Source organism: Lasioglossum baleicum, chromosome 20 (genome assembly GCF_051020765.1).
Source record: "Lasioglossum baleicum chromosome 20, iyLasBale1, whole genome shotgun sequence".
Taxonomy (NCBI): Eukaryota; Metazoa; Arthropoda; class Insecta; order Hymenoptera; family Halictidae; genus Lasioglossum; species Lasioglossum baleicum.
In genome coordinates this window covers 1,989,936-2,013,861 of record NC_134948.1, presented here as the reverse complement: position 1 = coordinate 2,013,861, position 23,926 = coordinate 1,989,936, and the positions used below count along the sequence as shown (strand labels likewise).

Below are 23,926 nucleotides of genomic sequence, written 5' to 3'. Positions count from 1 at the left end.
GCGGAGATCCCGTCCGAATCGCGAGTGCACGCTCGCCGCATTATAAATTGAGATAGAGAAACGTATACACGTGAATAACCAATGCTGAAAGCTGTTGCGAGAGAGGGTGGATTCGAAGCTCTCGAAAGCGATTGTGCAACTTTTTCTTCCGCTCTCTCCCTCGTCTCTTCTTCCACCCTACCACCCACGCTCTCGTCCCTCGCCTCTCCTCTCCCTCTCTTTCTTCCCGATCCACTCCCGCCGGCTACCGATCCGATTCGTTTCGTCGGAAATTAAATACACAAGCGAAACCACCTACCCGATTCTGCTAGTCACTCGTACGTACAGCCCGGAAACCACGCCCACCTACTTGTTGAGGAAGAGTTAAGGTGGAAACACTTATTTCGTGTTGCTTGTTACGGCGAAGAATTTAACGCCGACGCGAGAATAAATTCCACTTCGGACAACCAGACGCGAGATAATGCTCGCCGAATGATCGCAGCAATTAAACAGCTCGCTCGTGCACACTCTGCTCCCCGGAATTAAAGTATCCCGCGATTCAACAGATTGTCCATTTTTCTACTTCTACAACTTCCGGGAAACATATCGCACAGTGGTCTATCTAGGCTCGTCTTAAAGGGCGAAGCTTCCGCTTTCGAACCCCGTTGAGGACATTTTTATAGCTCTTTCGTACTCCAAGATATAGACGAAATGATAAAAATGGCCATTTTTCGGAAATTTGTCAGACACAAACATCTCTACTGGTCTCAAAAAATTTTCCTCGCGACCTGGACCACAGTGAGTCCAAAGCTTGATCTTTTAGCTTTCCAACGAGACCAAAAATATTGATCTATGATTTTTTCTTGCCATATTGCATCACTTTGAGTGAAAAGTGTGCCCCTAGTCCTGGAATACCTCACTCGTGGGTTCACTATATCGTCGATTAAACTTTGTTAATGTTCAAACCATCGTAACTTTGTTTAAAAAAATCGCAGAAAGATGTTTTTTAGCTTATTTTAAAGCTTGAAGTCTCCGCTTTCAAACCATCGAAGGTGATTTTCCATATAATTTTTTTACCCCGAGATACCAACGAAAACGTAAAAATGGCCATTCTTCGACAGTCTTCCAAATTAAAATATCCCTAGAGTATTCAAAAAGTGTTTCCTGGGACTGAGACTACATGGAGTTGGAAGACTAAAGTTTCCGCTTTCGAATGAGAGCAGGAACATTGACCCACGACCTCCCGTTCCCGTTTTAGGGCGGTTTGAATGAAAAATGTCCCACGGGAATGTGACGATGCTTTAATTTCATGCAGCAGGGTAATTATCCAAAATGTTATCTGTCTTGCGCATCGTTAGAGGCTGCTGTGCGAGTGGTAGGAAGACGTGAAGGATCCCCGTTGCATTCATCATTGGTCGGCGAACGGCGTGTGGAAGAAGAAGCGGGATCGCTCGCGGGACGTCGCATAGATCGCGAGGCCGCGATCCGAATCTCATACGACACATTTGCCGAGGCACGTATTAGGCTGGGGATCGACCCAACCTTGTTGACTTCCACTCGCGTCCATGCAACCCCTGTGACTGTAATATTACCTGATCCTGGTGCCCGGTTACGGTACCTACCGGTGTAATATTCATTTCCTCCAGTAAAAGCCCTTTCAACGGCTCTTTCGGGCTCGGATATCGGAAAAACGAGGCATTTCCGTTGGTAAATGTCACGGAGATAGGCGGACGGCCAGTGACCACATATTACCAATCAATTTGCCTCTGTCGATACTGGGAGACGCGCGACAGAGAGCGAGAGGGCGCATGAAATCGACTGTGAGCCGCCGGGGCTAGGAAAAGGGGTTGACAGAGACGCGCGGACATAGGCGTGGCTAGGTGTGTGCGTATGGAAAAGTGGCCGCTCCATCATATTTAACTCGGATAGCCAATCATCCTTGTCACTGTTCGGGTGATAGATTATTTTAATCAAGTTATACTACCCCACCACCGCCGCTCCCCCTGCCAACCTCTGAAACCCAATCATTCTCAGCAAGGTGGAGGAGACGCTATTGGAACGTGTAAGGCTCAGGGTATACATAAAAATCAAATTAACCGTCGCTAGGGAGAGAGAGAGAGAGACAGGGGGGTGGACTAGGCTAAATGGAGCCTTAACCAGGAAACCATCGATGCGTGGTCCGAGCTTTTTCAATAATTCCCGGGGCTAAGTGGAAATTGGTAATTTCGCTCTTCGATAATCCATTTTTTAATGGCTCTGACGAGCGATTGATTCGTCTGGCGGCCGAAATCTTCGTCGGGGGCCGGCTTTGTTGCTCCTCGCGCAGACCGACGGGAACGTGATTTACGGGGAGCTGCGGACTTGACGTGTTTTAATATTCGACAGGATGAAGGGTAGATTGAAAAAGTTCGGAAAATCGACTGGTCCGCTGCGCCACGCCGCTCTATGCCGGCGATACCTACCCCGCCGCGCTATCCGTTAGGCAAAAGTCGGATCTGCGATGCCCGAATCCTGTGCCCCCGCGTTTATACTCCGCCATTCTGCCGTGCCTAAATCTCGTCTGGATGAGAGCACACTAATCTTGAACTGGGAGTGTCAGCGCTGTCTGCTTTTGATTTAGTTTGAACCTCTGTGACCTGGTGTCGAAGAAAAAAGTCGTACGGGGTTGCATTTTTAATGGAAAGCGTGTGGGAGAAATAATATAACGACGTCGGAAAAGAACAATGTCAGCTCTCGAATCTGTCAGAGACATTGTCGGGAGCCGCTGAACTGGTTGGTCGAAGGTGGCATCATCTTCGAGGAGCTGTCTCTCCCTATATCTTCCTCCCTAATCCGCTTTTATTTTCTGGGAAATGGTCTCCCTGCGGCGCGATCTCTCCAGCCGGGCTCGCGACACGTGCAAGACCATTAATGTTTGCTCGGCAGTTTTTAGGAAACACGTCCCCTCGGCTCGTTCCGGATACACCGGGCTCCGTTCCGTAATTGCTGATCCCCGAGGTCTCGTAAAATCGTAGGCAAACCGTGTGATTCATTCAGCCTCACCGACGCGATGGGGCTCTCGAAATGGCTGAGGTAGACCCCGAAAGATATTGGGACGAAGTCGGTAATTTTCGTCACGTGATACGGTCATTCGTTCCCGGAAATTGGAGTCGTTAATGGACGGTGGGGGTTGACAGCTGTTTCATTCGCTGGCCCGGATGTAATTGCCCGGTAATCATTTATTTATGGCCTATTGATTTTTTGTTTGCCCGGCCCGGCACCGACGACGGCATGAATGCATGAAACCGGGAAGGCTACTTTGCGGCAACATTCGCTCTAGCATTGATCAATTACGCGCGGCCACTTCAATTCGAACAATACAGCTCGAATTGAATGCGTTCTACCTGTGGGAAAGCGGTCTATTGTCTGCGGTACAATTAATTTGGATTTTTTACTAACGTGAACACGATGCGGACCCTGCCTGATCCTGGCTGAACGTTGCTCGCGCCTAAGTTGAACTTGTGGGTTGCGCTAACGCGAGCCTAATCTACGCTCGGTATACTGGCGGAAGCAGTTACTGATTTAGATCTAACGCAGACCTAACGAACACGGCTCCAGCAAATGTTAATGGGTGTTTAGGATGCTCGGAAACTTTGTGCATTACGCGTTCTAAGACGATTAAGGCGCGACTACAAAATTGATTTTCCAAATTACTTCTGGTGTGTTTTTAATCATTTTTATGTGAAAAGTTTACTAACGTGTTGGCGACGCTTTCCCGATTAAAACGAGTCCCAACATGACACAGTTCGGATCCCAATTATTTGCGTAAATCACGATTCAAGGAAACCTTAATTTTCCAAATTATATTGGTCTATCCAAATATAATCCAAACTGCGTCGTGTTTGGGCTCATTTTAATCAGGAAAACATCACGAACACGACGGTAACGATTTCAAATAATTCTTTAAAGCAAGATATCTTCATATGTTAAATAAATGAAAATTTTTAAGTGTCGAGAGATCTCTGTGTTTCCTTTCGTGGACTGCGCGAGCTATTTCACAGTGAAAGGAGTCTTCAGTTATTTTTTAGCCAGCGTGTCGCATCCGCCTCGAGGGGTAAGCGAGACAATTACGAGCGAGCATCGAACGCAGGTGCATCGCGGGGTCGCGCGAGTGAAAAGTTGTTCCCATTGGCTCGGGTTCTCGGCGGCCACGTACGAGCAACGTTATTAAAACGAAAGGCATTACTTTTCCCCCGGATGGTGGGAGGAATTATCCTTAGCTCGGTGGCCCGGCCTGTTCGCGCAGTGTCCTTTTAAGCTACCGCGCCGAAAGCGGTGAGAGGTTGACTCAGGGCTGGTTTGGGGAACAGTAATTAATTAGTAATTATATTAGCGGCAGCGGAGGAAAAAGCAAAGCTATAGCAGCTAGCAGCGCGAAATGCTGGTCCAACCCCCGTGCACCGTCGTAACTACCCCACCCCGTTCTCTCGCCCGCCTCCCGCCCCCATAACTTTGCTTTTTGACTTGACTCCAATTTCTGCTAATTATATCGTGGCTACCTTCTTCGCGGCCTCCGTTCCCTGCTCTCTTTTCGCCACGAGGGTCGTGCACATATATGTACAGGGTGTAACACAATCTAGTGTCATGGTTTTGGCAGATGGTTGTACTCCTTCGGATCGGTGGAAAATTTACTTTCAACTTGAAAGTTCAACTTGAACTTCAAGGTCAAATTTTTTTATGCTTGTATCGCATTCTACTCACCATGGGGACCAAACTTGTCCAATTTGGAAATCATAGGCCTGAAACCTCTAGTTTCAGATGGTCTGTCTCAAATTCTTGCTATGTTGGTTTTTTACAAAGTTATAGCGAGATGAAGACAACAGTGACGGTTAACAAAAATTTCGTGCAACTTTGGAACATCACACGGGGAGCAACAAATTTTTTGGATAAATCGCGTTAATATCATTTGGAAGGGCTATCTTTCCTGTGTAATTTGCGTGGTTGTTGAATACCGTGCGATTTTTTTTATTCGAGTTATTCAACATTAAAGTAAATATGGGCTTTTCAACTCTAACTGGCTCCAGAAAGCGGAAAAATTTCTCAAAATTTGTCTACGACCTCAGGATTTTGCAAGAAATCGATTTTCTAATTAACTCAAACTAAATTTTGTTACACCCTGTATGCGCGACCACAATGTTGTGCTCGCGAAGGGGGTAGGAATCACGGATTACTTCGTGAGACGATGATTTCCTTCTTTTTTTTTCCAATATCGCAGAACCCAAGAGCCGAGCGCGGTCCGTTTATCTCGGGCCGAAGGAGAAAATAATTAGGGTCGAAGGGAAGAAAGGGGCGGGGCCTAGGAGCCCCGCATTTTCCCGGATTTCCTCGCGGATTAATTCGAACGGACCATTGTTCTTTCATTTGGAAATGAATACCGTTTGCGGCTCGGCCGAGCGGAATGATCGTCTGCCGAAATAAATGGAAAATAATCATCGGCAGAAACTGATACGTACTTGCAAGATTACGTTATTCGTTTCTCGAAGGTGTACCGAATACCTTGTACACTCATTGTACGTAAAATTGAAGGTATTCCCCGGTGCTGTTCTCTCCGAGAGTAAATGAAAAATAACAAAGTGCCCCCGAGGGGACTGACCACAGTCGGCCGTTTCTCCTGAAAAGCTAATTCGGCGCTATCTTTCCCGTTTCCACGAGCTGGCTTTGCTTCCGCCTCGCTGTCAATGGTGGCGCGCGACCACGGCTAGAAGTAATCCGTTCCCGTGGCGCATTGAAAGTGAAACGAGGGGAGAAACAGTTCTCCGTAAATGCGGAAAGAAATTTTTCAGAACCGCGTCCCGGGGATCCGAGGTACGAGGAACGCGCTCGATCCCTGGGCCACGGAGAGATGCTCTCAAGAAAATATATGCTGTGTGCGGAGAGCGGCGACGGGGGGGGGGGGGGTGGAGACCGCGACGTTATAAAGTAATGACGATAATGGTCGACGGAAACGCGACACGGTTCGCTGAGCTCGGGAACAACCGTCCTCGGGAGGCGAGCAGAAGCTCTCCTTGTCGACCCGTTTCCGTACTTTTAAACAATTGGAACGAATTTGCGAAAGGGGCTCCGGGGTTCGCGCTACGTCCCTGGACCGGGGGGCTCTTGTTAAACCATGTTTTCTCTTAGCCGTGCAACCCCGCGACTCGGGAAATCCCGAGTGAATATTTCGAATGCCCTCAACGGCGAGCCGAGACGAGCTTGTAAAAATGGGGAATCTCCTCAGAAAGATCGGATTATCAACCGTGGCGGGGGAGAAGAAGGGGGTGGAACGTCAATTTCACCCCTCCGAGATATCCCGGGGTTCTACGTTGTAGCAGCCAGGATTACGAGGGTGGGACGGTCGCGATTAAGCATTGTTTGTTGGAAGCATTTTACATTTAATAAATCCGGAACGTTTCGGAATCCCGCACCGTCCCGGAATCCTATCCCCGGCGACGATTACTTGGCGACGACGAACCCTCCGAGATATGCTCGGCCAGGTACGTAATCCCCGGGTACCTGACCCCCTCCTCGATACCATATTTTTGTTTCCGCGATTACTTCTGGGTTATTGCGAGAGGAGCTAGCAGATGGGGAATATTATTACTCTCGGGCCATCTCGGCCCGGCCCGCGAAGCCGAGAGCTGAGGTTCGCGTACATTAAGATGATTTGCGGCCGAAACGAAAGGACGACTCTCAACCCGTGCCCCCTAACAGCGAAGAGAGAGATCCTCGTTTGATGAATGGACGAACGCGTGCCTCGTTCCCGCACGATTTACACGTGGAGGTCGCGAGGTTTCCTGACGGACCGCGATTAGGTCAGTAATTGGTAGAATGCGGATCTTTATGCATTTATAGGAAAATCGAGTAGAAGAAATTCAAAATTGTTGGAAAATTGTTAAAATTGAAGATGTCAGTACATGATTTCTCCTCTATTAAAATGATTAAGGGAAGAAACAACATTCAATATAGTTTCTATTCCTTGTAATCGATGGAGACAATTTTTATTTTGCATAAGGATGCTCAGTCTAGTAATTAGTGTACTGCGGATCTTCATGCGAAGTAAAAACGTTCCGTATTTACCGTGGGGGAAGCAGGAGTAAAATAAAAATTCATTTCACCCTGTGACAAAACACAATTCGTCCGTTCACGAACACACTCAGTCGCTAAACCCGTTCTCCACCGCCACGGTCGCCACACGTTATTAAATCGTTTCGGAGGTATCGGCGTGGCGGCCGTATTATAGTTACAACAACTTATTACCACAGGTCTTCGTTAAAAGAAAAAAAAGAAAAAGAAAACCGAGTAAAACAGACGTAAAAGAGTAGTAAACACAAAGAACGCGGTGGCGGGGAGAGGGGGGGGGGTGGTGGAGCATCGATGCGGGCCAGTCACCGTGAACAAAAAACGACGAATATCAGAGCAGAGAACTGTCGTCGAAACTTTGCGCTCGGCCGACAAAAGAGCCGATCGAGCGGTCTTTACACGGGCCGAGTGACCCCGCCAGACCGTTTCCCACTCGCCGACGCGCTTTGAATATTCTCCGTCGGACGGATTATATACCGCACTTTTATTTATCGATCCGCTGGCCGGCAGATTAAAAAAATGTAAAAATTCCCCCACCTATTTCCAACGAACCACCACCACCACCACCACGATCGTCACTACCACCGTCAACCAACGGAACTTGTACATGCGTGTGTGTGTCTCTTGTGTGTTTCAGGCTGCGGGTTCCCGGCGGAGTGGAACGGCCGGTGGTTTCAATCGGGGAACGTGGGTCTGGTGACGGTGAACGGGTCCAACATGACCAGCAAGGGCGTCTGCATCGACTCCAAGGGCGACAAGTACCTCATACGGGACAGGTGAGTCTCGTTTGAATTGCAAGTGAAATATCGGTTTCCTCCGGTATGAAACGATGCATGGATCGTATTTCATCCCTTTATCCAGCGACAGCCACACACACACACATACACACACGTTCGCGCGCGAGCACGCACACCCCCCACTCTTATCGGTCGTTTCGTTCGAGCTTTTATTAATTAACTTCACCCTTCCTTTCTTGCGCCCCCCCGCTCCGCCGCCCCTTCCACCGTGCTGCCACCCTCTCTCCTACCATTGACAAAGTGCCCCGGGGCGACGTGCCAACCAGAGAGTAGCGTATAAAACGTTTCCACTGAAATTCAAGGGCGGCGGGAGGGGGTGAGGGCCAGCAAAGGCAAGCTTTCAGTACCAACGACGATTTTCCGCGAAACGAGAGCACAAACTCTCGCGGATACCTGAAGCAGCTTGTATATCGCGCACCCCCGTGTAATATTATAATGGAAGTTAATGCCACCCCCCAATCCCCGCGTCCCAGTTGAAACTGAGATTCGTTTTGGATGAAGGAGGGAAAAATAATCGGCCGCGTTACTTTGAAGCTTTCAATTCCGCGAGTTTCTATTTCTGCTGTTGCCGAGAGGGGATCCCGGATAATTGCACACGGGGTTCCGAGCATGGTTGACCCAGTGAACCTTGGCTTCTGTCGACATCGCTCGTCACGGCACCGTTCGACACCGTCGTTAAAAGGAAATCGATCGAGCAACGCACTTTGCCGTCTTTCTTCTACCTGCCGGGTCCTTAATCTAAATACCGGGAGCGCTTGCCTCGTCTTGATCGCTTTATCTCTGCGACCGGTCGCCGCTGGATGATTTTTTCACTGGCACGTTGGAATAACCCGTTAGAGAGAATATCGTGGCTCCGAGAAGTGGATGAACTTTCGAGAAATTGTCGGCGATGTTTACATGGTCGTAATTCCGTGAAAAAAAAGCGCGCGGGAATGAGCTGACGCACGTTTCTAGCTCGCACGTACTCAAAGATACGGACAAAATTGTAAAAATGGTCAGTTTTCGGAAATTTATCAGACTCAAACATCTCTACCGGTCTCCAAAAATTTTTCTCGTAACTTGGACCACAGTGAGTCTAAAGATTGAAGTTTTAGCTTTCCAACGAGACCGAAATCATTGTTCTACGATTTTTTCTTGCCATTATACGTCACTTCGATTGAAAAGTGTGACCCTAGTCCTGGAATACCTCACTCGTGGGTTCACTGTATTTTGGATAAAACTTTGTCAATGTTCAAACCATCGTAACTTTGTTAAGAAAAATCGCAGAGAGCTGTTTTTTACCTTATTTTAAAGATTGAAGTCTCCGCTTTCACCCTGTATGAGATAATTTCTCGTGGGGTTTCCTTAGGCTGAGATATGGACTGAATAGTGGAGATAAAAAAAAAGATGTTAGCTGAGGAAATGTATTCCTCTTTATGGTTAAAGGAAATGAATGCTATAATTGAAGGGTATTTCTGTATCGTTATATTTTCACGAGCTAATAAGAGTGGAGGGCAGGACGTTATTTATCGAAATGCCGTCTATTTGTTCCTTTGACGCGTGAAACATTCCGAGAGGAATGAAATTCGAGGAAAGTAGTACAATCAACGATAAGACGCGACCGGGATGAGCGAGCCTTTATTCCGTTTCGTTTTATCTTTCGTTCGTGAGATTCTTATATTCCGGAGTGACCTTAATATCCAAGTAAAGAAGAATGAGAAGACGTTAGGAGATCATCTTATGCACTTTACGAAAATTCTATTCCGCTGGCATCGTTGCTTCCTGCCATGAAATAGATAACGTCTAACGACCGAAGGATGGCTCTGCAGATAAAGAGATAAGGCCGAGCCAAAATGGATATATTGTGTGCCGATGATTCCTTTTGTTTCGCTCAGCTTCCCGTTTCAGAATCACCCTCGATGATAATCCGTCGCCGCGATGAATCGACCCAGCGTTCACTGCAATATTTCGTTTCGTTTTTTTTTTTTTTTGTTATTTAACGTGACTTGTCACGCGATCTGTTAATACGTCAGGAATGCAGCTAAACGTCAGTCGACTGCGCCAGAGTGGAAACGCTTTTGCGTACAGTCCACTCTCGAGACCGATTTCACGGTAGTCTCTGTCGATATACTTTTTGCAGACGGGCCGAATGAACGTCACCCGAATTCCTGTCTAATTCGATCACTAACTTTTATCGTGTGGGCAAAATTGAAATCGTGTCCGGAATTTCCGCGAACGGTCCCCTATATTTGCCACCCCCGAAATACACCAGCTCCCCTATACTACCGTGACGTCTATAAAAAAAAAGTTTAAACACGTCTCGCGTGGTCCTACGATTTTTTTAAACGAAATTACAACGGCTCGGACATCGACAAATTCGACAAAGTGAAGTATTCCAGCACTAGGTGCACACGTTTCACTCGAAGTGACATAAAATGGCAAAACAAAAAATCGTAGATCAATGATTTTGGTCTCGTCGAAAAGCTAAAAGATCAAGCTTTAGACCCACTGTGGTCCAGGTGGCGAGGAAAATTGTTTGAGACCGGTAGAGATGTTTGAGTCTAACAAATTTTCGAGAAATTACCATTTTCACGTTTTCGTTGGTACCTCGGGGTAAAAAAATTGTATGGAAAATCACCTTCGATGGTTTGAAAGCGGAGACTTCAATCTTTCAAATAAGCTAAAAAACAGCTCTCTGCGATTTTTCTTAACAAAATTACGATGGTTTGAACATTGACAAAGTTTTATCCACGATACAGTGACCCCACGAATGAGGTATTCCAGCACTAGGTGCACACTTTTCACTCGAAGTGATATAAAATGCCAAAAAAAAATCGCAGATCGATGTTTCTGGTCTCGTTGGAAAGCGAAGACTTCGTTCTGCAACTCTGTGTTGCTTTCAGTCACGAAAAAAATTTTTCGAATTCCTCAGAGGTATCTAAATTTGAAAAATGCTCGAAAATCGAGTATGTTCAGTTTTCGGTCCGTGATTTAAGAACAAATTTTTTTAGAAAATGTAGCTTAGGGATATGGAAAGTAGAAGCTTCGAGCTTCAAAACGAGCCCAAGTTCGTTGTCGTACGCCTATTTTTCAGGAAATTCCAATATGTTAAATACGACCGACAATTGTTCGAAAATGTCGTGAGCTACTTTTCGAAGATTGTATTTCCTCCAGACGGAGTAGGACGACTCCGAATTCTCGTCCACGAGCTTCGGAAACTCGTTGCACACAGGTTCACAGTTCAATCTTAGTTCCTGTAAAAGGCACACAGTGCGATGCTTCGAATGGAGCAGGGCCGGTCGGCGGTATGGGGGGTGGGGGGGCCCACCGAGCTAAATTGGAAAAAGCGCCGTTCAAACAAAATTAATTGGGTTTCGAGAATTGAGTTACAACAAAACGTCCGTGGCAGAGAAACGGAGCCGATTTTTTTTTTGTAGGAGCGCGCTTTTAATCGAGTAATAATTCTATCGATAGAGCGTGTGCGCCGGGGGATTTTTTTCCAAAAGCCTCGCGTTTCAATTCTCATTGTTTGAAAATGTCCGTTTGCACTCGCCCGAAGGATACAGCCCCTATTCGTACCCCATCCTCTCCCTCCATCGTGAACCCGCGGAAACTGTGTACTAATTTTTCATACAAATTTCGTGCGCAATTAGGACGAATGAAATTGTACTCCGGACCGTTTAATTTTCGTGTACGGGGTGAAACGCGATGGGAACGTAATGTTCGGAACCAGTCGGAGATGTCCAAACACCGTTGATCAAACAATACAGAATTTTCTTTCGCTTTGTCGTTCGCGGGGGGCGGTTGCTTGCGTTGCCGCCCGTTTATTTACAAATCCTTCCGCTAAATTCGACGTTCGGAGCTCGGTGATTTCCAGGTTCGCGAAAACGGCCCGGCCCGACGCGGTGGCGGCGGCGGTGGCGGCGCGCGGCAAACATTACGCGCAAAGCAGGAAATGAATTCTTCCCAGGAGGTCCTGGCGCAGGGAATACATTTCGGCGGGTATCGATTCCGCTTCCTACACGCCCGCCTTCTTCCTCCCCCACCCTTCTCCTCCCTCGACCCGCAACGAAATCTCTAAATCGGAGCACTCGTTATCCACAACTTACGCGGCCCGGATCCAATTTCGCGGAAGGAGCACTCGTTCCCGTACCAGGAGACAGTATCTACGCACATCGCTACTTTTCGTCCGAACCACCTCTATCGTGACGAAGCTTAAAGCGTTCGCTGTTCACGAATCGCCCTAAGCTGCCGCGATCAGTGATAAGCTGCGACCGACTATGAGAACACCAACCGCAGAGAAATTTCTTCTTCTTCTTCCGGCGATACCGCCCCCGGCACCTCGATCGCAGACACGCTGGACCAACCGAGATCATCGGTGATATCGACTGCCGGACGTTTCGCGACAACGAACATCCGACTCTCGCTCGACCAGTTGCCCAGGCCGGAGTTAAAGCACTAAATACCAATTTTTACATATTTTTCTCGCGAATGGAACTATTAGTACAAATAAGTTCGATGCCTTTACACATACAGTTGGGACTAACACTGATCACGCACACTTTAAATCAGAATAACTCTTTTATTAATGGACCAAATGACTTGAACTTCTCTGTAAGGCTAGAAGAATTAGTTTAGTAAATGACGTCTGAAAAATACGTTGGAAAAATGCATTTGGTCGGAATTGTGAAAAACAATAATAAAAATTGATTTTTATTAAAATTTTGAAAATTTCAAAGATGTGTTCGGTCAACTTGTACAAATTGTATACGCTCCGAAAATGTCATTGAAATTGGTTCATTGGTTTACGAGTTATAATGTATTTGGTCGAAAGTATGATAAACAATAGTAAAAATTGATTTTTACTAAACTAATTGATTTACTAAACTAACTCTTCTAGCCTTACAGAGAAATTCAAGTAGTTATTCTGATTGAAAGTGTGTGTGATTAGTTTCGCTCCTAACTGTGTATTCAATTGTGATTGCTGGACAGCGGATCTTTATGCATTTATAACTTTTGGAATATTTTACAAATTGAAAATGTCAATACATATGATTTTTCCTCTATTAAAATCATTGAGGGAAGAAATAACATACAATTTATGTTCTATTTCTTGCAAACGATCTAGACAATTACTTCAAAACGTAACGTGTATTCCATATTTTACAAATAAAGATCAAAGTCCGCTCAAAAGGCACCGAACTTATTTGTACACCTAATAGTACAGATTTGAATGATTGGAGTTGTAGCTTTCCAACGATCCATAAAATTTAGCCCCGTGCGTTTTTTTCCGGTCCTCCCAAGTCCTCTAAAAGTGTCTCGAGACCTCGAAGAACGTCCACGGGACTGGATAGCGTGATGAAACCCGAATGCCTGTAGTCGTAGTGAAATTAGGAGGCTGCGAAGTAAACCAAATTGCAGACGTACGACAACGGTATTGCTAACAGCATTACAGTGGGACGAGGTCGGGCGAGAAATCTCAATATCAAACGGCTGTAGAATCGAACAACACTCGTAACTCGATACAAAGACACCACGGTGTCGCCTGACGTTCTCGTTGATATGCAAATGGTAGGAACGCGGGGATAGGAAGGGGGTGGAGGAAGAAAAATTGACATTCGCCGATGTACGGGGGCACAGAGGGCAAAACGAGCAAAGTCGGGGCTAGGAAGTGACGGGAAAGTTGGAGGAGGACAAGGCTGCCGATGGTAGCCCGGCAAAGTTGAGAGTTAAGTTTTAATTAATGTAATGGAGAGTAGCGCGTGATTAGCCTTCCAATCAGTACGGCTCCCTCTCTCTTTTCGAGGATGCGGCACGTCGAGGAGGCAGAAAAAAAAGAGATGAAGAAGGAGAAGAGGAGAGTCGACGGAGAGAGAGAGAGAGCGTCGGTTGTCCTTTCGCGAGGCAAAATTGGAGGACCGTGAACCTGGTAAATGGTCCAATCGACAGCATTACCATTAAGATTCTTTGATTCAACGACGAAAAGTGATGAGAAGAGGTCAGGCGAGAACGGCTCGAGGGACGAGTGGGATTACACGGACACGAACGGATCCTCTGTTTGATAAATCCGACGGATTTACCTCCGCTCGTTCATCCAATTTATCTCAACACCCCTCCCCTCACTACCTCCACCGCCCCCTAAATCCTACAAGGTAATTGTTTTTCAATTATTATTTTAGGAAGTGGGAATTTCGTTTGGGCGTAGGAAAGGAAAAGGTACATGTGAGACAGAGTTGGGCATTGATCGAATAAAATCTTAATCATGATTGATTGATTAATGTGTACGATTAAAAACAGAAATCATCGAAAAATCGACGATTGGATCAATCGATTGATGAAGTTAATCGTCGATCGTTGATTAACACATTACCGACCGGTGATTATTGCATAATTTTGAAAAATCTACGGTACACGGCTAAACACTTTTTAATGGAATAGTAAGCACACCGCCACTTTCCAACTTATTTCTTTCAGGCTCCGCGGTGTACCGCACGCCAAAAAAAACCATGATCCGAAGGTCATACAAAAAAAGTTTATTTAATAAAAAAGATGCCCCTACTTATTTTAAACTAAACAAAGGAAAAACCATCAAGATTCATAGTTGGAGTCCTGAGATATTTAATTTTATGTAAACTCAAAAAATAATGGTTTTTTGCAATTATCTGGAAATCAAGGCCGAAACAAAAAAAGTGATAGGGGTAAAAGTTGTTCCATTTGTGGAGTCCTCTACAGCTGGTTAACGTTTGGCCGTTTAAAAACGGATGACCCTGTATAATAGATCGAAGCCCGAAGTCGAAGAACTGTTTTGACGACGGCGGCGACGAATGTTTCATCACAGCGCGGAACAATATTAATTGGCCGATATCGAAAACATTTTATAGGACGTTTCGACGTTCGAGCTCCGTCGTCCGTGGAGTTCGAACGGCTATTATTATACCTCGTTTTCCATCTCCATTACGTTTTAGATACCTTTATTGTTCCTCATCGTGACATCCGCCGGCCATTTGGCAGCACGGTCAGAAGCAGGATGCGTAGTGCAGCGCGCGTACGCCAAGCGTCAATTAACGGTAACCGATAATCCAAAGTAATGACGACCGATTGGAGCTTACGCCTCGTAATAATTGTTTATCGATTAAAAAGGGACCGGGGTGTGCGGTGCCGCCCCATAGTCCGGTGCTTGCGTGACAGTGGGATCCAATTTGTTTTTAGGTCTTCATTTGCCCGGCACGGAATTCATTTTCATCGGTTAAACGGGACAATTGTTTACTGCTAGAGCCGTTTCACTTTTTCCAACCGGCTCGCTAATTAATTGCACGATTTATTACAAAGACCGCCGCGGCGCATCCGCCTGTTTTGTTTTCGTCCCGGGGATTTTTTTCCGTTAATCAACTGAATTATTTTTCGTTCGAATTTTCTTCTTTTTTTTGTTGTTTGTTTATTTCGTTCGATTTTATCAACAGTATAACGACGCCTCTGCACATATTCGACCAATTCGTTGATTGAACGGGCTAAATATTCGAACGAACATCGAGCATCGACTTCGAGTGGCCGCCATTAATCCAATCAGACCCGTTAATGATAATAATCTCGTTATTTCTAATGCAACGCGGAATTAGCCCGACTGGTACGGTCTAATTGGAAAATGAGGGACTATTTTCCAATTATCCCGATGGCCCTACCGGAAAAATTCTTATTTCAATGACTTGATGACGGTACACGGCACAGCACCGTAAAAAGTAACTGCCGCTCGGGCGCGCGCGCTCGCCGCGGGAGTCTATTTTGCTTTGCGACGTCTTTAACAACTTAAAACGACCCCTAACGAGCGCATTGCCTTTTTGCATGCTGGCTCCTGGCAAAAACCGCGCATAATGGCCGACTCCGAGGCAACGCTGACGGATCCTTTACTCGCTCCAAATATTTATTTTTCTCCTCTCGTGCTTCGATACGCTGCGAAATGTTAACAAATATACAAATATCTCGATTCAGACGTTATTCAATTTCTCGAATTTTATCGAATTACTTTTACGCTTAATTAAAACGGAATTTTCAATATGCAAACCCTCGTGCTGTAATTCTGCGCTTTTTCGGAAACATATTTTATTTTATTACTCTGAAGAGACTCGAGTATTTATTCCGTACAAATAACGCGGCACGATGCTTCTCGACGCGTGTAACGTTGCGTTTAAAAAAATCCTGTAATACCTAATAGAGAAGCTAAAGAATGAAAAATGTCCCGACGGGATAAAAAATATTTTTTCTGGAAATTTCGAGGCACGGTCGTAAATTCACCGGCAATAAATTCCCGCGGCAATCGATTCAAAAGATTTCCGATCGTCGTACGCCTCGAATTCTTGGACGCGTTTTAATCGCTTCCGATTTCCTGTGCGCGAGCCACACTTCGATTCTAATTAACTCGCGGCCCGAGCACAATTAATTACCAGCAGGCTAACAAATCCCCGAGTCTCGAACTTTCGCTACATTATAATTTGATATCGGAATCGATATTGCCAAACATACCGCCCTCCCCCTCATCCGCCCGCCAGCTCGCGAAATGTTAAAATCAATTCTTAGCCGGAGGTGGATGTGTCTTGAGCGCGGCCCTTGGATGTTAGCGGCACGATCCGATGGGCTTTCTCTATGCAGCTAGATATCGATTATCTCATAGCGTCGTTAACGAGGCGTCGCATCGCTAAGGTACCGAGATTACGTTACACTTAGCCGTGTCCCTCCACGGAGCCACTGTTGTCTAATAGAATAGACGTGATTCTAGACGCGCCAGATTTCTTCTCCCCTTGGCAGATAGGTGAACCTCGAATGTGCTCTCTCGAAGCTCAGCTCTAAAAATGTCGGGAAAGATGAGGAAAAATTATAGATTTTGAAATTAGGATGTTAGAAAATTGAGAATCTGAGGAATTGGGGGCGTGAAAAATTAGGGGTTTGCAAAATTCTGAGCCTAGGGAATTGAGGGGGTTGAAAATTGGGAGCCTAAGGAATTGGGGCCTTGGAGAATTGGGCCCTAGGAAGTTGGGAGCGTTGAAAATTGGGGGCGTTTAAGATGGGGAAATTAGGGAATTGGGACCTTGGAAAATTAGGACCCTTTTATAGGGAGCTTTATTCAAACGGATCTTTATCGATCGCAGTATATTTCAATCTGATTCCAAATATAAATTTCAAACGAACGTCGCGTCGATCGTTAATAACAAATCGATCGTCAGCTCATAACGACGACCAGCGAGATGAGCAGACGATCGCCAGATCGACCCGATTGGTCGCCGACGATCGATCGGCATCAAAACACCAACGTATCTAACATCTAATTCTTATACGTTCCAACACTTTGGAATTGGGGGCGTTGGAAATTGTGATCCCAGCGAAGGCACCAAATTAGGATATCGGAAACTGGGAAAAATTACGATCATTGTCGAACTAAATTAACATTTGTATTCGCGAAGGTACATTTTACATATTTGTTAAAATTGTATGCTGTCACAAACGGCAAATTAGTTTTTATTTATTCGGTATACATTGCTACCAATATTAATCCCGGCTGTATGTCGAATATCATTGCGTGCAATTTCACGGTAAGACCCGATCGCTTTTCCAGCAGTACGTCATTGAGATTATTCGCAGGCTTAATTACGCGTTTCAGTGGAGAAAATAGGACGACCGATGCCAAGAAATTAAAATTTGTGAACTACAATTCCACGTCATTGTCGTTTTCATTACTGTGCAACCGGTTCTCATGGAAAAGTTTAGTTACCCCGTTGTCGCCGACAGAAAATCAATAATACGTTCCGTAACAATCGTCAGAATTATTGCAGATTTAATTATCAACCAATACACCGAGCGTATGACGCGTAATTTCGAAACGTTGGGGAGAATAGTCGTTTTATTACGTCTGGCACCGTTTGATTTTTTATTTTGTAATTTCTTGTGAAAATTCATTATGAAAAATATATTTCAGCCGGACGCGACGCTGTGAATTATTCCGATTTAATAATCGAAACATTCCATCGAAATTATAATGAATGTACTCTTTCCGATTGTCGCACGTCCAATATATTTTAGACATTTTAATGTAAAGACCCGCGGGTACAGAGTGCGCCATTCTGTTTTGAATGTAGATCTCACAATTTTCTTTTTTCATTGTCCACGTAGTCGGTTCCAGAACATTGGAAACTGATGTGAAACCTCCCACAAAGGCGGCATGGGAAAAAATATTTCACGGTGCCGCGCGATACGCGTTCTGCCATTATACTTATCATACATAATCCTTTCTAGCACTTGCTTCCCGTGAAGTAAGGCAGATTTTCTAGAGTTCCGGGAGCATATTTCACGAACGCCGGGCAAAAGTTTCCCGAAGAATGGACAGTCTTTCATTGCGAAGTTTCTGTCGAAATTCAGACTGCAAACAAGTGCCAGAATCTCGAGCCGGATACCACGTTTAAACTTAGCTAGCGTTGCATTCGAGGATAATAGGTGCTGCCAAATTTGCCACGGTGTTTAGATGTGTAACATACAATTTTAACACCGCCTTTTATTCAACTGCCATGCAACTTCATCTCTCGGTGCAACTAAACTCTCAGGCAAAATACTCCGAACGAAATTTTAACAACTCTGGTGGACTGCCGTGCTAGAATTAGGACCTGGAAAGTTAGGGTCGTGAAAAATAGAACCTGGGAGAAATTACAAAGTTACATTTTGGGAGATTGGTTTCTTGAAAAATGGTGTCGCACAATTGAGACCTTTCAGAATTAGTATCTCTGACCTAGGTCCTTCCAGGACTACTAACCCAAAAATTAGGGACTCTGTGATTACTACCCTGTCACGTTCATATCCCATTAATTAGAATCGTGATTATTATGGACCTGTGTAATCGGGCCACAGGGAAATGTGGATCCTGGGAAATCAGAGGCTTGGAAAATTGAGTTCTACCAAAGCAGGTGTGTTCGGAGAATGATGAGTTCTCAACGTAAACCAAACTCGTCGAGAAAATTAAGGATCCTGGTAAATTAACATTTCAACTATATGATCGAAATTATGGACACAAGGGCAATTTAAAAGAACTAGAAATGTGATTGACTGAGCGTCTGAAAATTAGTTGAGAGACAGATCGATCCAGTGGCGAGGAAAAAGGATGATAATAATAAGTTTCCACTTTCTAATAACGGATCAGTCACCAGAGACGAGCGGATTTCCAAGAGGAATAGTTGGTAGGCTCGAATGATGCGTGGAATATAGAGTTCGTCATGGGAGAGGGAAAAAAAGACATATTGCCTTTGCGTCCAGGGTGACGAGCACACACGTCGCCGGCATATGAATAATATCCTGTCGGCGAACAAGGATTTCCGCGTTGCTTTCCCCCAACACGGACAGCCTAGCCGACCCGAGATATGTGTGCACGCGATCACGCATACATTTTCAAGTTCGGTCTGGCAGACCGGCTCGGACCGCTCGCGGCTCCTCCGCGATGCTCTCGGTAGAGGGTCCGCTGATTGAATTCGAATTGGAGGGAAAGTTTATCTCTCTGTCGACGCGCGTTACTTCCGGGAATTATTTCGGCTTCGACGCTCGCTGAAACCGGCCGGAAAGGGTAATGATATTCGACTGCTGGGATCGCGGATGGATATACTTTATTGCGGAATTGTCAGAACTCCGATGGATGCCATGTGCTTTCCCGGAGGTTGTCGATCGTTCATCCTAGTCGTTTTAATCCGCCACAGGATTGCGGCTCAACAAGTACCTCCCTGGAAATAGTCTTCAGTGTGGACAGTATAGATTTGGAAAATTGGGAGTGGGAATTCGGGGGCTGGGAAAATTAGGGACTTAAAATTTAGGGGTTTGAGGAATTGGAACCTCAACAATTAGGGGCTTGGCGAGAATTTGGACTCTGGAAATTGGGAGCTGTGAAATTAGTTTGAGAAATTGGGACATCGAAAATTAGGGGCTTGTGAAATTGGGATTCTGGAAATTGGGAGTTGTGAAATTAGGGCCTTGAAAATTAGGGGCTTGAGAAATTGGGACCTCGAAAATTAGGAACTTGTGAAATTGGGACTAGCAAAATTGGCAGCTGTGAAATTAGGACCTTGACATTTAGGGGCTTGAGAAATTGGGACCCCGAAAATTAGGGGCTCGGAAGATCGAAACCCGGGAAATGGGACTGCGGAAAATCGACTCGACGATTTCGGCCCACATTTTGTCCGCTCCGCGGTACAAATTGGGACAACTGAGTTTCCGTCGTGGGCTCGCATAATTGGAAACGTATCTTGTTCCCGAGCCAGCGGAGCCGGTCGATCCGTTTACCTGCCGGTAGCGGGAAGTTGCGCAAGTCGAGCGGGACAATAAACAATGAGCGGCGCGAGAAGAGATTCGAATAGCTGAACGCTTCTGCGAGGGATCCGTGAAAGATGGAATTTGAGGCGTTCGCAGGGAACCACAAAAGAGGAACGGAAGAACAGACGGAGAACTATTTACCAGGGAGCGTCGCGAGGCATCTCTTTGGCAAGAAACTATGAAGTTGTACGCGTTCGAAGGACTACGAGGGGATCGTTGCGTTGGTAGGGAGTAGAGATAGAAGAAGAAGAAGAAGAACAAGACAGAAACGTTAGCGGTAGAGCGTAACGGCAGAGCGGCCAGATAAGAAGCGAACAGAGAAATATAGAGTAACGACCGAGACGTTTCGACGGAACGTCTGGAAATCCCTTTCTGGCTGTTGGTGCCGGCTCCCTGTCATTTTTACGCGGCGCTCTTGTTTCCATGGCGCCTTTAATGACACGGTTTCACGTTGCGCGATAGCTCGAGCCATCCTGATTGGTGTTATCGATTGTAGCTCGCCCCGAGGACGTTTTCGAGACTCTTTCCGCGAATAGAGGCTGTTTTCAATTCCGACCCGGATCGTGAGAAGCTGTCTTCGTCGTTGTCGAATAGAACGAGGAGGAGGAGGAGGATGAAGGACTGAAACGTTGCCATTAAATAGGAACGTTAGACCGGCCTCGCGGAAAGAAAGGGATAACTGGTTCGTCGGCTGATTAAAATAAATTGTCGGCACCGGTCCCGCGACGTGAATAGCGGGGTGAGATTAAAGAGAGCACGTGGAAAATCGCGAGAGCCAGCTGAAACTTTGAACCACGGGTCACGACCTTAATTTCTTCTCTCGCGTTGGCGCGCGTGCACGCCACTGCCGCGCTGTGCCGTGACGGTTCTGGTTCCCTCGTCTTTGTCCGCTTTTGACCCACGAAAATGGCCGGCATGTGGTACCGCCGTGCCGCGGCGTTGGAGAGGGAACGAGAACCATGAATAAATAAAAGGGAGAGCCAACCAGCCTACGAAGAGAGAGAGAGAGAGAGAGAGAGAGACCACCGGGGACGAGGAAAGAGAACATAACCAGCGATCGTCGAGGCTCATGTGCGATCGTCGGCCCGGCCGACGCGCGACGGAATTACGCTACGGGAACTTATCCAATCAATCAGCCGGTTGATCAGCCTTTCATTGATCGGTGTAATCCATCAAGATATCGAGCCGATACAAAGTATATCCGAGCCCCGAACAAGGCTAACCTGCCGCTAGACGGCGTTAATTATTTTTGGTACCACGGTCTGGAGGAATATCGAGCAACTTCCACCGATTTATCATTATTATTCCACTGGACCTTCATCGGGATAGATGATCTTGCCCGCGAGGTTCAGCAACACTCCATTTTTCAAGGTCTTCTTCGGTAACTACTTGAGGGTTTCTAGACTACTGGGTTGTGCTAGATCTGGCTAAGGTGGCTAACCACCAGTTAGATTGTTGAATCTAGCTCTCTGATTGGACGGTTAGATCTAGTTCGACGGTTAGATCTCAAAGAGGAGACATATTAAAATTTAGGACTCCATAACCGTAGCTACTATGCCGAGCAGCAGGGTTATCATCTGCCCATCAAGGGTTTAGCAAATGAACACGACGATGCGTTAACACTCGCTGGTTCCATCCAGGTTAATGTTTGCAGTTGATGGAACCCGTGCAGATTAACAGGACAGTAAAGTATAACATCTGACGTCTTAAGACCTGCTGCAGCGAAGAGCTAGCTTTCTACTTAGGGTAGGGAATGAGTATGACAGTCCTATCAGGTTAATATTTGCCCTTTGACGGTCCCCCATGTAGATCCCCATAGAACAGACAGCCTGAAATACGAGACGCGAAGCTATTATTCCTGTTCCAGAGGTAAGATTTACTTTCCGTCCACTGAAGAGGCTCCTTGCTTTGTAGTTTGAAGACCTCGTGCGGAAACGGTTCGATTAATTTCTCTTTCTATCGTCTTGAATGCGCTTTGTGAAGATAACGTTCATCTCGAGGTCATTACGAGGGGGAAAAGTACCGTCATCAAACAATTTTTGCAACGACCAAGCAATTGCTGGCGTCGGGACCGCCCTCCTCGCGTCCCAGCCCCCCGTATCCTCTCTCTATCTCCTATAGAAACTAATTTTAATCTTTTCCCGGGCGAGCGACCTCTTTCGCTCAACTTGATTAATTCAAAATTCATAGTTTCCGACCGAACGGGACGGGGCTCTAAGGTCTGCGACGCCTCTCAGGGACATTAAGCAAGTCAATTGCCGGCATTCTCGATCGAAAACACCGGACTGTTCGAGCTCTCTCTCTCTCTCTCTCTCTCGGCTCCTCCAAACGATCCAATCTACGTTTTAATCGTCCTCAGCCGGTACAAAGACGTTGGCCGAAGACGGGCGCGGACTGTCTATCGCTGGCGCGAGAGAATAGTTGCGTGACGCTCTTGCCGCGAAGATTATTTTCCTCGGAGAGAGCCGTGCCGAGCGCCACGAGGCGACGCGGCATTCAGTTTGCGAAACACGCCCATGGGCTAAATGAAATGCAGTTAAGGCGGCTGCTTTGAAGTTCCCGGACTTTTTCCACGGGGCAACGGCGATACGCCGTGAAAGGTGCAACCGGCTCTGGTTGACTCCTCAGACTTTGGTCCTGCTGCCTTCGATGTACCGCGCCGGCTAATTTACTCGCAGGTTAGAAAACACTTTGGTCTCCGAGTCGCTGGATCGGTTCCTCACTGCGACCGATCAGATTTTCTTCGAATCGTGGCTGCTGCGGCCACCTAACTCACCTGAAGAGTCCTCAAGAGCTTCCTCACCTGACAGATCAACCTAGTGTCTATTCCAAAGTCCAGTGATTAGTTGGATAATTTGCTACGGAGATGAATTGTGATCCATTTTGCATGGCTATTGGATAATCGATGCAGCTATCAGCGATACTTGAAGTGACACACCGACTTAATGCTACTGGGTAGACGTCGCCAGTTGCGATTAGCATAACTGGAGGGGTTGCGGCCCCGCGGAATCTGTAGGAACGGTTTTATTTGATTATACTAAGCGAGACGTATCATTCCCGCCTAATTAAAGGAACTTTCCGTGTACGCGACGATGATGCCTCTACACGTCGTGCCATTTCCTGTTATCAGCGATGCGAAGTGGGGAGGAGGTGTGCAAGTTTCGGGCACGAGGGGCGCAATTACGAGGCGCGGCAGTTCCAGGGTCGGGCGGCAGTTATTCACCGGTTAGCTCGTTAAATATTCCTGCGGGCACCGGATGCTCTAATTTCAATGTTAATCGTGTCGCGCGGGCATCATCGTCGAGGAAATTGTGGCATCGGAAATGCAAACTCTCCCCGGGGCTGATAGAAACCGTTCCGCGGATTAAGATTTCTCATTTATTATACACTGTGCGTTGGGCGGCGCCATTCTAACTAGCATACGGCAGGGGCGATGTCAAAGCAAACCTACAGCCTCTTTAGGATCGCGGATCCCGACCAATTTATGCGAAAAAGCGCTGCGCCAAAGGACACTCAAAACGAGGAATTAGCGAAAGCCCCGTAAGTAGATATTCCCGTGTTTCTCGCACAAAAACCGATTGCTTTTTCATCGTGTTATTAAAATGTAATCTCCGCTGAATCACTGCGCGTCAGTGCGCTCTGGAGCTGGCGGAAAACTGGAACGCGTCCGACAAATTTTGGAGAATTGGGACCTAAAAATTGGGGGTCTGGAAAATTAGGGGGTGAGGACTTGGGAGCTG

At 46.4% G+C, this 23,926-nt stretch overlaps 1 protein-coding gene across 5 annotated transcripts in view; it reads left to right on the top strand.

Annotated features, from left to right (window-relative positions):
- LOC143218918 (uncharacterized) overlaps window positions 1-23,926 on the top strand; it is a 306,463-nt gene that overhangs the window by 207,568 nt on the left and 74,969 nt on the right. For all 5 annotated transcript variants that reach the window (XR_013011185.1, XM_076444540.1, XM_076444542.1 and 2 more), the window contains one exon: window positions 7,715-7,853. Coding sequence is in view for 4 of the 5 variants with exons in the window: in XM_076444540.1 (XP_076300655.1) it covers window positions 7,715-7,853 (139 nt within the window). In the remaining variant the exon portion in view is untranslated. The remainder of the gene's footprint in view (window positions 1-7,714; window positions 7,854-23,926) is intronic.